The sequence below is a fragment of the Petromyzon marinus genome, chromosome 61 (genome assembly GCF_048934315.1).
Source record: "Petromyzon marinus isolate PM22_M1 ecotype Great Lakes invasive population chromosome 61, UKy_Petmar_22M1.pri1.0, whole genome shotgun sequence".
Lineage (NCBI taxonomy): Eukaryota > Metazoa > Chordata > Hyperoartia > Petromyzontiformes > Petromyzontidae > Petromyzon > Petromyzon marinus.
This window is the reverse complement of record NC_133727.1, coordinates 2,650,069-2,666,433: the sequence shown is the minus strand read 5'-3', so window position 1 is coordinate 2,666,433 and position 16,365 is coordinate 2,650,069. Positions and strand designations below refer to the sequence as shown.

At 54.9% G+C, this 16,365-nt stretch overlaps 1 protein-coding gene across 2 annotated transcripts in view; it reads left to right on the top strand.

The window, feature by feature from the left end:
• LOC142906054 (uncharacterized) overlaps nucleotides 1–15,305 on the top strand; it is a 105,188-nt gene extending 89,883 nt beyond the window's left edge. The window contains exons 2-4 of one of the 2 annotated variants that reach the window (XM_076053463.1): nucleotides 8,033–8,192; nucleotides 11,370–11,665; nucleotides 14,353–15,305. In XM_076053463.1, coding sequence (XP_075909578.1) covers nucleotides 8,134–8,192; nucleotides 11,370–11,665; nucleotides 14,353–14,804 — 807 coding nt within the window. In that variant the 5' untranslated portion in view covers nucleotides 8,033–8,133 and the 3' untranslated portion in view covers nucleotides 14,805–15,305. The remainder of the gene's footprint in view (nucleotides 1–8,032; nucleotides 8,193–11,369; nucleotides 11,666–14,352) is intronic. The other variant, XM_076053462.1, reaches the window with a different exon arrangement.
• The last annotated feature ends 1,060 nt before the right edge of the window (nucleotides 15,306–16,365 follow it).

Below are 16,365 nucleotides of genomic sequence, written 5' to 3'. Positions count from 1 at the left end.
CTGTGTGTGCAAGGAGCGGTGGCGCAGCGGTTAGCGCTACGCTGCGCTCCGAAACCCAACGAAGTCCTGAGTTCGATTCCCGCTCGCGGCTAGCACCGGTGACGATGATCTGAACCGGTCCTGGGCCTCCCCTAGGTCGACTCAGACTCAATGTAGTACCTGGTGCGGTGTGCAGTAAACATCGTCACAGGGGAGGCAAAGGCGGTCGGGCGTGGTGCTGGCCACCCACCCCCTCGTGTGCCGTGCCGGCCTTCATAGGTGCTGCTCGCTAACAGCACTTGCCCCTACAGTCTGTTAAGGCTATATGGGGGGTCTTTGTCTGTGTGTGTTGATGTCTCTATGTAAAGGTGTGTATGGTTGTGTCTGTGTGTGTGTTGGTATGTGTGTGTGTGTTGATGTCTCTATGTAAAGGTGTGTATGGTAGTGTATGTGTGTGTGTATGGTAGTGTATGTGTGTGTGTATGGTCGTGTCTGCGTGTCCACTGGGGAGACAAAGGCGGCCGGGCGGCCGTGGTGCTGACCGACACCACCCCTCTTATAGGTGCCGCCTGCTTAGCAGCACTTGGCCCAGCAGCCCGTGTGGGCTACACGGGGGACCTTTGTCTGTGTGCGGGGACTGTGTGCCTTAGGTGGTGTCCTGCCTCCTCCTCCTCAAAACCGGCGTCTCAGAGATTCAACACTGGGACCACGGGGGGTGGGGGCCACGGGGGTGGGGCCACGGGGGGTGGGGCCATGGGGGAGAGAGGGGGGGAGGGACACTCCATGCCATCGGCACTCACCCAAACACTCACCCACTCACTCGCCCACTCACCCAAACACTCACCCACTCACTCGCCCACTCACTCGCCCACTCACCCAAACACTCACCCACTCACTCGCCCACTCACCCAAACACTCACCCACTCACTCGCCCACTCGCTCATATACTCACCAACTCACTCGCCCACTCACTCATATACTCACCCACTCACTCGCCCACTCACCCAAACACTCACCCACTCACTCGCCCACTCACTCATATACTCACCCACTCACTCGCCCACTCACCCAAACACTCACCCACTCACTCGCCCACTCACTCATATACTCACCCACTCACTCGCCCACTCACTGATATACTCACCCACTCACTCGCCCACTCGCCCATATACTCACCCACTCATTCGCCCACTCACTCATATACTCACCCACTCACTCGCCCACTCGCCCATATACTCACCCACTCACTCGCCCACTCATACTCACCCACTCACTCACCCACTCGCGCATATACTCACCTGCTCACTCACCCACTCGCTCATGTACTCACCAACTCCCTCACCCATATACTCACTCACCAACTCACTCGCCCACTCACTCATATACTCACCCACTCACCCACTCACCAACTCACTCGCTCACTCACCCATATACTCACACACTCACTAACTCACTCGCCCACTCGCTCATACACTCACCTGCTCATTCACCCACTCGCTCATATACTCACCCACTCACCAATTTACTCGCTCACTCACCCATATAATCACACACCAACTCACCCACTCACTCATACACTCACCTGCTCACTCACCCACTCACTCATATACTCACCAACTCACTCACCCACTCATACACTCACCTGCTCACTCACCCACTCACTCATATACTCACCAACTCACTCACCCACTCAACAACAACAACCGCCATTCGCCACTAAGTGGCGGTGACGTCATCACGACGCCTGTGCCAGGCCATGTGCACCTTGAGGCCACGTGAAGTGTCGAACGCCCGCTGACAGGTCACGGGGCAGACCTAGGTGCCACGGGTCGACTGACTAAGATGACTGAGATGACTGGCTGATGCACCACCTGTGCCCCCTACTGTGCCAACCTGCTGTGCTTTAGCCACCCGGCGCTCTGCTCGTTGTTGTGAGCGTCGCTCCTCCACCCTCCGTTGTTGTTGTAGGGCGACTGCCTCCAACTGCCCAGTAGCGTCCTTCACGAGCCTCCTCCACAGAGGCCGATATTGACACCGCTGGTACCAGTCATCGGCAAGTCCACTTAGCTCCACGTCCTCCTGTACCACATCACTCCATCTCTTCTCTAGCCCGTGCCGCGCCCGTTTAGCCCCCTCGATCCGGCCGAACAAAAGCTGTTTCGGCATGCGGTGGCTGGGCCTGCGGGCTACATGACCCAGCCAACGCAGCCTTGCCTGCCGGAGGAGCTCATCCACTCACCCATATACTCACACACTCACCAACTCGCTCGCCCACTCACTCATATACTCACCCATTCACTCACCCACTCACTCACCCATATACTCACACACTCACCAACTCAGCCACTCACTCATATACTCACCAACTCACTCACCCACTCACCCATTTACTCACACACTCACCAATCGCTCGCCCACTCATATACTCACACATCAACTCACTCACCCACTCATATGCTCGCCCACTCACAAACTCACTCGCCCACCCGCTAATATACTCACCAACTCACTCATATACTCACCAACTAACTCACCCAGTCATATACCCACCACTCACCAACTCACTCGCCCTCTCACCCACCCATATACTCACCAACTCACCCACTCATATACTCAGCTGCTCACTCACCAACTAACTCACCCACTTACTCAGATACTCACCCACTCACTCACCCACTCATATACTCACCCGCTCACTCACCCACTCACCCACTCACTGATATACTCACCTTCTCACTCACCCACTCACTAACTCACCCATATATTCCAATACTAATACCCGTGGTGACGTCACCACGGCGCCCGTGCCAGGCTCGGTGCACTTTGAGGCCACGTGAAGTCTTGAAGGCTCGCTGCTGGCAGGAGGATGTCACGGGACAGACCCCGGTGCCTTGGGTTGACTGCTGTGCCAGGCTAGGTGCAGGAGGTTACGGGACAGAGCCCGGTGCTATGGGTTAATTGGTGTGCCAGGCTAGGTGCAGGAGGTTATGGGACAGACCCAGGTGCCGTGGGTTAACTGCTGTGCCAGGCTAGGTGTGCCAGGCTACGTGTGCCAGGCTAGGTGTACCAGGCTAGGTGCATGGGTCAGAATGCACGGCCTCTAACTGCCCAGCAGCGTCCTTCACGAGCCTCCTCCGCCACCACCTCCACCACCTCCACCTCTACCACCTCCCCCTCCACCACCACCTCCCCCTCCACCACCTCCACCACCTCCAACACCTCCACCTCCACCACCCCCTCCACCACCACCACCTCCAACACCTCCACCACCTCCACCACCTCCCACTCCACTACCTCCACCACCTCCTCCACCACCACCTCCACCACCTCCAACACCTCCCACTCCACCACCTCCACCACCTCCACCACCTCCACTATCTCCACCACCTCCACCACCTCCACCACCTCCTCCACCTCCACCACCTCCTCCACCTCCACCACCTCCAACACCACCACCACCTCCCACTCTACCACCTCCACCACCTCCACCACCACCTCCTCAACCTCCACCTCCACCACCACCACCTTCTCCCACTGCACCACCTCGACCACCTCCACCTCCTCCACCACCACCTCCACCACCTCCTCCCACTCCACCACCTCGACCACCTCCTCCACCACAACCTCCACCACCTCCTCCCACTCCACCACCTCCACCTCCTCCAACACCACCACCACCTCTTCCACCATCACCTCCACCATCTCCACCACCACCTCCACCACCTCCTCAACCGCCACCTCCTCCACCACCTCCACCACCTCCTCCCACTCCACCACCACCTCCTCCACCACCACCTCCTCCACTTCCTCCACCACGTCCTCCACCTCCACCACCTCCTCCACCTCCACCACCTCCTCCACCTCCACCACCTCCACCACCTCCAACACCTCCACCACCACCTCCCACTCCACCACCTCCACCACCTCCACCACCACCACCTCCTCAACCTCCACCACCACCTTCTCCCACTGCACCACCTCGACCACCTCCACCTCCTCCACCACCACCTCCACCACCTCCTCCCACTCCACCACCTCGACCACCTCCTCCACCACAACCTCCACCACCTCCTCCCACTCCACCACCTCCACCTCCTTTAACACCTCCACCACCACCTCTTCCACCATCACCTCCACCATCTCCACCACCACCTCCACCACCTCCTCAACCGCCACCTCCTCCACCACCTCCACCACCTCCTCCCACTCCACCACCTCCACCACCACCACCACCACTTCCTCAACCTCCACCACCACCACCTTCTCCCACTGCACCACCTCGACCACCTCCACCTCCTCCACCACCACCTCCACCACCTCCTCCCACTCCACCACCTCGACCACCTCCACCACAACCTCCACCACCTCCCACTCCACCACCTCCACCTCCTCCAACACCTCCACCACCACCTCTTCCACCATCACCTCCACCATCTCCACCACCACCTCCTCAACCGCCACCTCCTCCACCACCTCCTCCCACTCCACCACCACCTCCACCACCTCCACCACCACCTCCTCCACTTCCTCCACCACGTCCTCCACCTCCACCACCTCCTCCACCTCCACCACCTCCACCACCACCTCCTCCACCACCTCCTCCTCCACCACCACCTCCACCACCTCCTCCACCACCTCCACCACCACCTCCACCACCTCCACCACCACCTCCACCACCTCCTCCACCTCCACCACCTCCACCACCTCCTCTACCTCCACCACCTCCACTACCTCCACCACCTCGTCTCTTCATCTCCGTGCCAAGGAACGCCGCGTTCCGTCCTTTGGCTGCTGCTCTGTGCTTAGTCTCGACCAGCAGTGGCAGCAGAAGCAGTAGCATCATCATCAGCAGCAGTGGCATCATCATCAGCAGCAGCAGCCGCAGTGGCATCATCAGCAGTAGCAGTGGCATCATCATCAGCAGTAGCATCATCAGCAGTAGCATCATTAGCAGTAGCAGCATGAGCAGCAGCAGCAGCAGAAACACCAGCAGTAGCATCATCAGCAGTGGCAGCAGCATCATCATCAGCAGTAGCAACAGCAGCAGAAGCAGCAGCAGAAGCACCACCAGCATCATCAGCAGCAGCATCATCAGCAGTAGCATCAGCAGCAGCATCATCAGCAGTAGCAGCATGAGCAGCAGCAGAAACAACAGCAGTAGCATCATCAGCAGTACCATCAACAGCAGTGGCAGCAGCATCATCATCAGCAGTAGCAACAGCAGCAGAAGCAGCAGCAGAAGCACCACCAGCATCATCAGCAGCAGCATCATCAGCAGTAGCATCATCAGCAGCAGTATCATCAGCAGTAGCATCATCAGCAGCAGCATGAACAGCAGCATCAGCAGCATCAGCATCGTCATCATCAGCAGCAGCGGTATTAATTCGGGGGTTTAATTGGCGGCGGGAAGGAGGAGGCACATAAATAAATAATCAATCAAACCTCAGCCCCAGGCAGAGTGGAGAGAGATCAGAGTTCAACTAGGGGGGGGGAGAGGGGAAGGAGAGGGGGGAGAGGGGAGGGAGGGAGAGGGGAGAGAGGGGTGGGAGGGGGGGAGAGGCAGGGGATATATTGGAGGGGTAGAGGAGGGAGACGGGAGGGAGAATGCGGGGAGAGCGGAGGGAGAGGCAGGGGAGAGAGGGGAGGGAGAGGGGAGTTAGGGGACAGAGAGGGGAGATAGAGAGGGGAGGGAGAAGCAGGGGGAGAGGGGAGGGAGAGGGGGAGAAGGGGGGGAGAGCTCGAGAGAGTGAGGTAGGAGAGTTTGAGATAGAGGGGTGGTGAGGGGGGGGAGATGGAGAGAGATGCAGGAGAGAGAGAAGGGAGATAGAAGGGAGAGAGAAGAGATGGAGAGAGAGAGATAGGGGGTAGGAGATAGTGGAAATCGAGAGCGAGATAAATGGAGAGAGAGAGGAGAGAGTGGGGAGAGGAGATAGGTAAGGGAAATGCACAGGGGCGAGAAAGGGGGAGCGGGGAGGGAGATGGGGTAAGGAGAGAGAGGCAGGAGGGGAGAGGGACGAGGAGAGTAATTTACGATGAGGTGTGGGCGAACACTACGGCACGGAGAGACAGACGCACTCCGCATTGCGCTACTAACACCGCCATCACCGCCACCACCGCAGCAATCACGGCCACCATCGTCACCATCACGACCACCATCGTCGCCATCACGACCACCATCGTCGCCATCACCGCCACCATCGCCACCATCACCGGAACCGCCATCATCACCGCTATCATCATCAATCAGCACCACCGCCATCATCCCAGCCATCATAGGCACCGTCACCGCCATCATTATCGCCATCATCATCATCACCACTGTCATCATCCCAGCCATCACCGCCATCATCACCGCCATCATCATCATCACCACTGTCATCATCCCAGCCATCATAGGCACCGTCACCGCCATCATTACCGCCATCATCACCGCCATCATCATCACCACTGTCATCATCCCTGCCATCATAGGCACCGTCACCGCCATCATCACCATCAGAGGTATTGGTTCTGCCGTGTTTCAGATCTGCCTTGTGTTCGCGAGCACGGTCCGAGACATGTCGTTTCATTTCCCCAATGTAACAGCCACCACAGGTGCAAGTACGTTTGGAGACTCCAGGATATTGCATGTCAGGAATGACATCCTTCACAGATGGGATTAGATCACGGATTTTGTGTACTGCATTGAATCGGACCTGGATCTTGCGTTTGTTTCAGATTTTGGGAAATCTTTTTGGCAACACCTGGTATGTATGGTCACGTGATGGTTTTGATCGGCATCTAAGGGCGTTGTTTCTCCATGGTTGGAGAGACAGCTTTGCGAATAATCCGGTCCGAGTACCCATTCATCTTGAGGGCCTGGTGTACGTGTTCCAGTTCACTGGTTAGGTGGTGTTGGTCAGAAATGCAGTTAACTCGTAACACCAGGGTCTGTCCACGTGACCTGCGAGCAGCGAGCCTCAGACACTTCACGTGACCTTAAAGTGCACCTAGCCTGGCACAGCAGTTAACCCGTTACACCAGGGTCTGTCCACGTGGCCTCCTCCTGCACCTAGCCTGGCACAGCAGTCAATCCGTAACACCAGGGTCTGTCCACGTGACCTGCGAGCAGCCAGCCTCAGACACTTCACGTGACCTTAAAGTGCACCGAGCCTGGCACAGCAGTTAACCCGTTACACCAGGGTCTGTCCACGTGGCCTTCTGCACCTAGCCTGGCACAGCAGTCAATCCGTAACACCTGGGTCTGTTCACGTGGCCTGCGAGCAGCGAGCCTCAGACACTTCACGTGACCTTAAAGTGCACCTAGCCTGGCACAGCAGTCAACCCGTTACACCAGGGTCTGTCCACGTGGCCTTCTGCACCTAGCCTGGCACAGCAGTCAATCCGTAACACCTGGGTCTGTTCACGTGACCTGCGAGCAGCGAGCCTTAGACACTTCACGTGACCTTAAAGTGCACCTAGCCTGGCACAGCAGTCAACCCGTAACACCTGGGTCTGTCCACGTGATCTGCGAATAGCGAGCCTTAGACACTTCACGTGACCTTAAAGTGCACCTAGCCTGGCACAAGCGCCGTGGTGATTTCACCGCCACTTAGTGGCGAACAGCAGCTGCTGTTGTTGTTGATTATAATGATGTTGAGAGGATTTTGGACAACAAGACAGATACAAAGGTCACCCGGATAGCCTTGGCCAGGCTGTTGGGGCAAGTGCAGGGTCCACTCGCCGCTCCATCTCCCCGGTGGACGTCTACCGTGGAGACGGAGCGACCCTGCCTAGGGTCAAGCGCCGTGCGGATCGTAACATCGGGGGCGGAGGGACGGAGGCCTTCATCCAGCAGTGCATTGATTTGCTGATGATGATTATTACAGCGATGATGATGATGGTGATCATGACGACGATGATGACAACGATGAAGATGACGACGACGATGGTGATCATGACGACGACGATGGTGATGATGATTATGATGATTGACAATGATGATGGCGGCGATGATGACGATGATGATAACAATGATTCAAAGTTCGATCGTTATGTCGCCTGTTCGGTCCAGAATAAGGTGGTGGCCGTTTACAACAACAACGGCCACAACAACAACAGCCACAACAACAACAACCACCCCAGCAGCGAGTGGTGAGCGAGCACCATTGCAGGATGGATGCTGGCGGCGATGAGAGGAGATGCAGCTACCGGTCGCTCACCAGATCACGCCGGTAAGGTCACGGAGGTTAGACCCACAGTCTTACACAGAGACCCACAGTCTCACACAGAGACCCATAGACTCACATAGAGACCCACAGTCTCACATAGAGACCCATAGACTCACATAGAGACCCGTAGACTTACATAGAGACCCGCAGGCTCACATAGAGACCCGTAGACTCGCATAGAGACCCGTAGACTCGCACAGAGACCCGTAGACTCACACAGAGACCCGTAGACTCACACAGAGACCCATAGACTCACATAGAGACCCATAGACTCACACAGAGACCCTTAGACTCACACAGAGACTCATAGACTCACATAGAGACCCATAGACTCACATAGAGACCCATAGACTCACATAGAGACCCATTGACTCACATAGAGACCCATAGACTCACATAGAGACCCGTAGACACACTGAAACCCGTAGACTCGCACTGTTCAGACGGTTATAGGCAAGGACTGGTTTTAACATTCAGTGTATGAGTGAGGTGAGTGTGTGTATGGAGGAGGCTCGTGAATGACGATTCCGGGCAGTCGCCCTCCAGCAACAGCGGAGGGCGGAGGAGCGACGCTCACAACAACGAGCGGAGAGTCAGGCAGCTAAAGTGCAGAGAGTTGGTACAGTAGGGGGCACGGGTGGTGCATCAGCCGGTCAACTCAGTCAGTCGACCCGTGGCTCCTGGGTCTGCCCCGTGACCTCCTGCCATCAGCGAGTCTTCCACACTTCACGTGGTTGCCTCGACGTGCACCTAGCCTGGTACAGGCGCCCTGTGGACGTCGCCGCCACTTATTGGCGAACGGCGGTTGTTGTTGTTGTTGTTTGATTTGTCTTCCCGCCCCCCCCCCCGTTCTGCATGGGTTTCCTCCTCGTATAGCTAAACCCACACCCACAGTGGAACTGCTCTGGGCCCAAAACCACAGTGCCCAATGACGAAGTGAAAATCGCCTGCAAATCGCTGCTCTGGGATCTTACGGCAACAGCGGCAGCAGCGGCATCGCCCCCCACCCCTCCTTACTGCGACGCCTTAAACTTAAACTTTGTTTTTTATTTGACCAGGTTAAAGACCATAGAGCTATGTAGCTTTTTTTTTTCCTCGGTGTCGGCTTATCGCGTGCACATGTATAGTTGCAGCCGAATGCTCTGAACGCGTGATGCTCATTCTAAATGTGGAGGGGTAAAACCGGAGGACCCGGAGACAAAATCTACGCAACAACGGAGAGAGAGAGAGACATGCAAACTCCAAATATACAGCAGCAGGCATCGTCAGGGTCGGGATTGAACCAACGACCTCCTGTAGACCAGGCGAGGCAGTTAACATCTCACCACAGAGAGAGAGAGACACGCAAACTCCAAATATACAGCAGCAGGTGTCAGGGTCGTGATTCAACCCACGACCTCCTGTATACCAGGCGAGGTAGTTAACATCTCACCACGGAGAGAGAGAGACATGCAGACTCCAAATATACAGCAGCAGGCGTCAGGGTCGTGATCGAACCCACGACCTCCTGTAGACCAGGCGAGGTAGTTAACATCGCACCACAGAGAGAGAGAGACACGCAAACTCCAAATATACAGCAGCAGGTGTCAGGGTCGTGATTCAACCCACGACCTCCTGTATACCAGGCGAGGTAGTTAACATCTCACCACGGAGAGAGAGAGACACGCAAACTCCAAATATACAGCAGCAGGTGTCAGGGTCGTGATTCAACCCACGACCTCCTGTAGACCAGGCGAGGTGGTTAACATCTCACCACAGAGAGAGAGACACGCAAACTCCAAATATACAGCAGCAGGTGTCAGGGTCGTGATTCAACCCACGACCTCCTGTAGACTAGGTGAGGTGGTTAACATCTCACCACGGAGAGAGAGACACGCAAACTCCAAATATACAGCAGCAGGTGTCAGGGTCGGGATCGAACCCACGACCTCCTGTATACCAGGCGAGGTAGTTAACATCTCATAGCCACCAAGGCTCAGCGAGGCTTAACCGGATTTTAAGTGTCAACTGATATTTTGATTTAAAGCTTTCGTGACTGCAGGGATTCATATTCTTGGTTCTTTCGGTAAAGTCACCACCACGTAGAAGGGAAACAATAAAATAATAAAAATATAAAACAATTAAATTCTCACGACGTTTCGTCCGCAACACAAGCAATCATGGTGATTGCAGTCGAAACGTCGTGAGGATTTTATCGTTTTATATTTTTATTATTTTGTTGTTTCCCTTCTACGTGGTGACTTTACCGAAAGAACCAAGAATATGTAACCTTATAATTATTTAATCAGTGTGACTTGATGATTAGTGTAACCTGCTGCACATCCCGTGTGTGTGGAGAGAGTTGTTATCCTCACCGTAATCTCCTGCAGTCTAAACGACGATCATGATTCTGTTAGAATCCACGTGCGGATTCTAATTTTTTTAAAAAAAATATTCGTACGACAATTTGTATCGTTATTTTTTTCCCATTACTTTGTATACCTTTGTATTATTGTCTGTTATAATTTGACACGTTGATTTTTTTCTTCTGTTACTTTAACAATGTTCTTAAAGAAATGTTTAATTGTGTTTTTTTTGTACAATTTAAAATAATTTTTCACGGCAATTTTTTGCAACTTTTCAAGTGATTTTAAAGTAATTTCTCATTAAACGTTCAGCATATTTTCAATTCGTTATTTTCTATCGCCATTCCCAGCTTATTATTTATTACATTAAAATACCGGCATTTAAATCATTGCTTATCCCAACTCTTTCATTCTTTTTCCACCAATACCCTGGAGTCATTATTTATATAGTAACCCCTTCGTTATTTTCGTTATTAAAATTATTTTTAATTTTTTCACAACAACAGCACATTCATATTCTTAGCTCTTTCGGTAAAGTCACGTTGAAGGGAAACAATAAAATAATAAAATAAAAATATAAAACAATAAAAATTCTCACGACGTTTCGACTGCAACACAAGCAATCATCATCAGGTGTGAAAAACCAACGTTTGTGTTACGGTCGAAACGTCGTGAGAAATTTTTTATTTATTGTTTTATATATATTTTATTATTTTATTGTTCCCCTTCAACGTGACTTTACCGAAGGAGCTAAGCACGTGAATCGCTGCAGTCGCGAAAGCTTGAAATCAAAACAACGCCAAAATCATTCCCTGTTCGTTTCCCTTCTCCCCAGCGAGCGAGCAGCTACAGCAGCAGCAGCAGCAGCCGCAGCCGGGAGGCCGGCCGCCCGGGGTCGCCTCGACCGTGACCCCGGGGGGGCGGAGGAGGAGCAGCTGGAGGCAGAGGAGGAGGAGGCGGAGGAGGAGGAGGAGGAGGAGCGGTGGGTCGCCATCCCGGCAAAGTCGCATGGCTCCGACGACACGCACGGGGCCCGTGGTGCCGGGGGTGGCCCCGCTGGGACCGCGACGAGGGGAGAGGGCGACGAGGTGGCGGCGGCGGCGGCTCGCCCCGCTGACGACTACGCCACGGGTGAGTGAAGAGGGGAGAGGGGGGGGGAGAGGTGGAGGTGCGGTCATCATCATCAGCAGCAGCAGCAGCAGCAGAATCATCGGTAGCATGAGCAGCATCAGTAGCAGCAGCAGAATCATCGGTAGCATCAGCAGCATCAGTAGCAGCAGCAGGATCAGAGCAGCAACTTCATCAGCAGCAGCATCGTTATCAGCAGTATCATCATCAGCAGCAGCAACTTCATTAGCAGCATCATCAGCAGCAGCAGCAGCAGAATCATCGGTAGCATCAGCAGCATCAGTAGCAGCAGCAGGATCAGTAGCAGCAACTTCATCAGCAGCAGCATCGTTATCAGCAGTATCATCATCAGCAGCAGCTACTTCATTAGCAGCATCATCATCAGCAGCAGCATCATCAGCACTTTCCCCGCCAGGCTGCTAAGGCTACACGGGGGATCTCCGTATATTAATATTCCTGGGTGTGTGTGTGTGTGTGCATAGCGATGTCTGTGTGTGTGTGTGTGTGCATAGCGATGTGTGTGTGTGTGTGTATAGCGGTGTGTGTGTGTGTATAGCGATGTGTGTGTGTGTGCATAGCGATGTGTGTGTGTGTGTATAGTGATGTGTGTGTGTGTATAGTGATGTGTGTGTGTATAGTGATGTGTGTGTATAGTGATGTGTGTGTGTGTAGTGATGTGTGTGTGTGTGTGCATAGCGATGTGTATGTGTGTGTGTGTGCATAGCGATGTATGTGTGTGTGTGCATAGCGATGTCTGTGTGTGTGCGTGCATAGCGATGTCTGTGTGTGTGTGCATAGCGATGTGTGTGTGTGTGCATAGGGATGTCTGTGTGTGTGTGCATAGCGATGTCTGTGTGTGTGTGCATAGCGATGTGTGTGTGTGTGCATAGTGATGTCTGTGTGTGTGTGTGTATATAGTGATGTGTGTGTGTGTGCATAGCGATGTCTGTGTGTGTGTGTGTGCAGTGATGTCTGTGTGTGTGTGTATAGTGATGTGTGTGTGTGCGCGTGCATAGCGATGTCTGTGTGTGTGTGTGTGCATAGCGATGTGTGTGTGTGTGCATAGTGGTGTGTGTGTGTGCATAGTGGTGTGTGTGTGTGTGCATAGTGGTGTGTGTGTGTGTGCATAGTGGTGTGTGTGTGTGTGCATAGTGGTGTGTGTGTGTGCATAGTGGTGTGTGTGCATAGTGGTGTGTGTGTGTGTGCATAGTGGTGTGTGTGTGTGTGTGCATAGCGATGTGTGTGTGTGCGTGTGCATAGTGATGTCTGTGTGTGTGTGTGCGTGCATAGCGATGTGTTAATGCACGTGCAGATCCTGGGTCCGTGTTCCATTAAATCAGAGCTTAAAGGCACAACATTGTCATCACAAAGACAAAGACCCCCCCCCCGTATAGCCTCACCAGGCTGCCGGGGCAAGTGCTGTTAGCGAGCGCCGATGAAGGCGGGACACGGCGCACGAGGGGGTGGGTGGCCAGCGCCACGCCCGGCCGCCTTTGTCTTCCCACAGCGGCGATGTTCACTGCACACACCGCACCAGGCACTCATTTGAGGCCCAGGACCGGTTGAGATAATCGTCACGGGTGTTGGCCGTGAGCGGGATTCGAACCCGGATGGCCAGGTTTGCAGCGGAGTGCGCTAACCGCTGCACCACCGCTCCCCACAAACGCACATTCGCAATCGCGCCTACGTTTAAAACATTCCCAATGTCCTCTTGCCTCTCGCGAACCAAACACAAAGTAAGATTCCCGCCTTGCTAATGCCTCGCTTCCCAAGTCTGCCACTCCGTGTAACAATCATACGTACCGGTGTGTTTTACTACCCATCCCATTAGCAGCATGGCCATGCTGGTGGGGCACCACGGTGGCTATGAGATGTTGACTACCTCGCCTGGTATGCAGGAGGTCGTGGGTTCGATCCCGATCCTTTGAGGCCTGCTGTTGTATATTTGGAGTTTGCGTGTCTCTCTCTCTCTCCGCGGTGAGATGTTAACTACCTCGCCTGGTATACAGGAGGTCGTGGGTTCGATCCCGACCCTGACGATGCCTGCTGCTGTATATTTGGAGTCTGCGTGTCTCTCTCTCCCCGTGGTGAGATGTTAACTACCTCGCCTGGTATACAGGAGGTCGTGGGTTCGATGCCTGCTGCTGTATATTTGGAGTTTGCGTGTCTCTCTCTCCGTGGTGGTTGCGTGGATTTTGTCTCCGGGTCCTCCGGTTTTTCCCCCTCCACATTTAGAATGAACGTCGTCATGCTTTTAGAGTACTAGGCTGCTGCTATCAATGTCTGCACGATGATGATGATGATGATGTTGATGATAATGATGATGAGCCACTTTGTTGAGCTATCATTTGTGATGGCCAGGTCGCTTCAGAAAACAAGTTTCGTAGATCAGTGGGGGGGTCCCCTTACCTGGTAAAGAAAAAATAATTCGTTCTGGAGTTGCGTCTCAGCGGCATTGGTTCAACAGAGGCACAAAAACTGCACCGGTTTTGACATTGAGGGTCTCATCAGCAGAACGCGAGGCTTGCCCTGCAACCGTTGGTTCGGCACAAGCGACACCACGGACCGGTCGCGAAATTCAGACACCGCTCTATGAGTCTACAATTATTACGATTGTGATTCACAATTGTTATCTTAATTCGTACAATCTTTGTCTCTCCCATCCTCCCCCCCCCCCACCCCCCGTTCAGCGTTCCTCTGGGATCCTGAAGCGCCACCGCTCCGGATTTTCCGAACCCACTCCGTGAGCGCCGACACGGACGGCACCGGCGGCGGTCTAAACCAGCAGCAGGAGCAGCAGGAGCAGCAGTACCATCACCACCACCATCATCAGCAGGAGCAGCAGCAGCAGGCAGGAGCAGCAGGAGCAGCAGCAGCAGCAGTACCATCACCACCACCATCATCAGCAGGAGCAGCAGCAGGAGCAGCAGCAGTACCATCACCACCACCATCATCAGCAGGAGGAGCAGCAGCAGCAGCAGCAGCAGGAGGCGCCATCTCACTCTGCCGCCACCACTCCACTTATCTCCTCCATGATGATGGCGGCGCTGGGAACAACATCACCACCAACATCATCACCATCAGCAGCATCATCAGCAGTACAATCACCACCACCATCAGCAGCAGCAGCAGCAGGAGTTGATGGTGCAAGTGCCGCTGTCGTCCACGGCCGGACCGATCGCCGGTGCTTGTGGTGATGGTGCCGCGTGGCGCCGTCGGCTGCGGACAGAGGGGGGCTGACGCGACCTTCCCGGCCTTCCCGGCCTTCCGCAGGCGGGGCGACGCTCCCGACGGCGGGGGAGGGGGATCGGGAGGTGGAGGAGGAGGTGGAGGAGGAGGAAGTGGAGGAGGAGGTGGAGGAGGAGGTGGAGGTGGAGGAGGAGGTGGAGGAGGAGGTGGAAGAGAATTTGGGAGCGGAGTTACTTTTGGGGCTCGTTCGGGAAAGTTGAGGTTTCTGACGGAGGAGGTGGACTAGGAGGAGGTGAACTAGGAGGAGGTGGACTAGGAGAAGGAGGAGCCCCTTTTGGGGGCTCCTCCCGGCAAACTGAGGTTTCTGACGGAGGAGGTGGACTAGGAGGAGGTGGACTAGGAGGAAGTGGACTAGGAGGAAGTGGACTAGGAGGAGGACTAGGAGGTGGACTAGGAGGAGGAGGTGGACTAGGAGGAGGTGGACTAGGAGGTGGACTAGGAGGAGGTGGACTAGTAGGAGGTGGACTAGGAGGTGGACATGGAGGTGGACTAGGAGGAGGTGGACTAGGAGGAGGTGGACTAGGAGGGGGAGGTGGACTAGGAGGAGGTGGACTAAGAGGTGGACTAGGAGGAGGTGGACTAGGAGGAGGTGGACTAGTAGGAGGTGGACTAGGAGGTGGACATGGAGGTGGACTAGGAGGAGGTGGACTAGGAGGAGGTGGACTAGGAGGGGGAGGTGGACTAGGAGGGGGAGGTGGACTAGGAGGAGGTGGACTAGGAGGGAGAGGTGGACTAGGAGGTGGACTAGGAGGTGGACGAGGAGGAGGTGGACGAGGAGGAGGAGGAGTCCCGTTTGGGAGCTCGCTGGGCTCTCAGCGGAGGGGCGAGTTCCTGTCGGGCCGCGACGACTCGGCGCTGACACTCACCGACAGCGACGGCGAGCGGTCGGAAACCGGCACAGGTGAGTGCTGGGGGTGTCACCCCTCCCCCTCTCTCCCTCCCTCTCATCCCTCTCTCTCTCCCCCCTCTCCTTCCTCTCCCTCCCTCTCCCTCCCTCTCTCCCTCTCCCTCCCTCTCTCCCTCTCCCTCCCTCTCTCTCTCCCTCTCCCTCTCTCCGTCTCTCTCTCCCTCCCTCTCCCTCCCTCTCCCTCCCTCTCCCTCCCCCTCTCTCCCTCTCCCTCCCTCTCTTTTTTTACCATCAGAAGAAACAAGAAGATGCTCGGTGTAGTCGGCACTTTGCTCCGTTCATCATTTCGTTTTTTATGCTTTGCTTTATGTAACCCCCCCCTACCCCCCTTTTAAATGAAAGACCAAAAATATTTTTTTCTTTTTCCTTTCCCCTTCCCTCTCTCTCTACCCCCTCTCCGCCCCCCCCCCCCCTCTCTCTCTCTGCCCCCTCTCTACCTACTCCATTTGTCTTTCTCTTGCTCTCTCTCTTTTTTCTTTATAACTACGACAAGTGCTGCATCTGCACGCAGGCCCTTCCCACAGTCAAACGGCCTCCGACGGGTAGC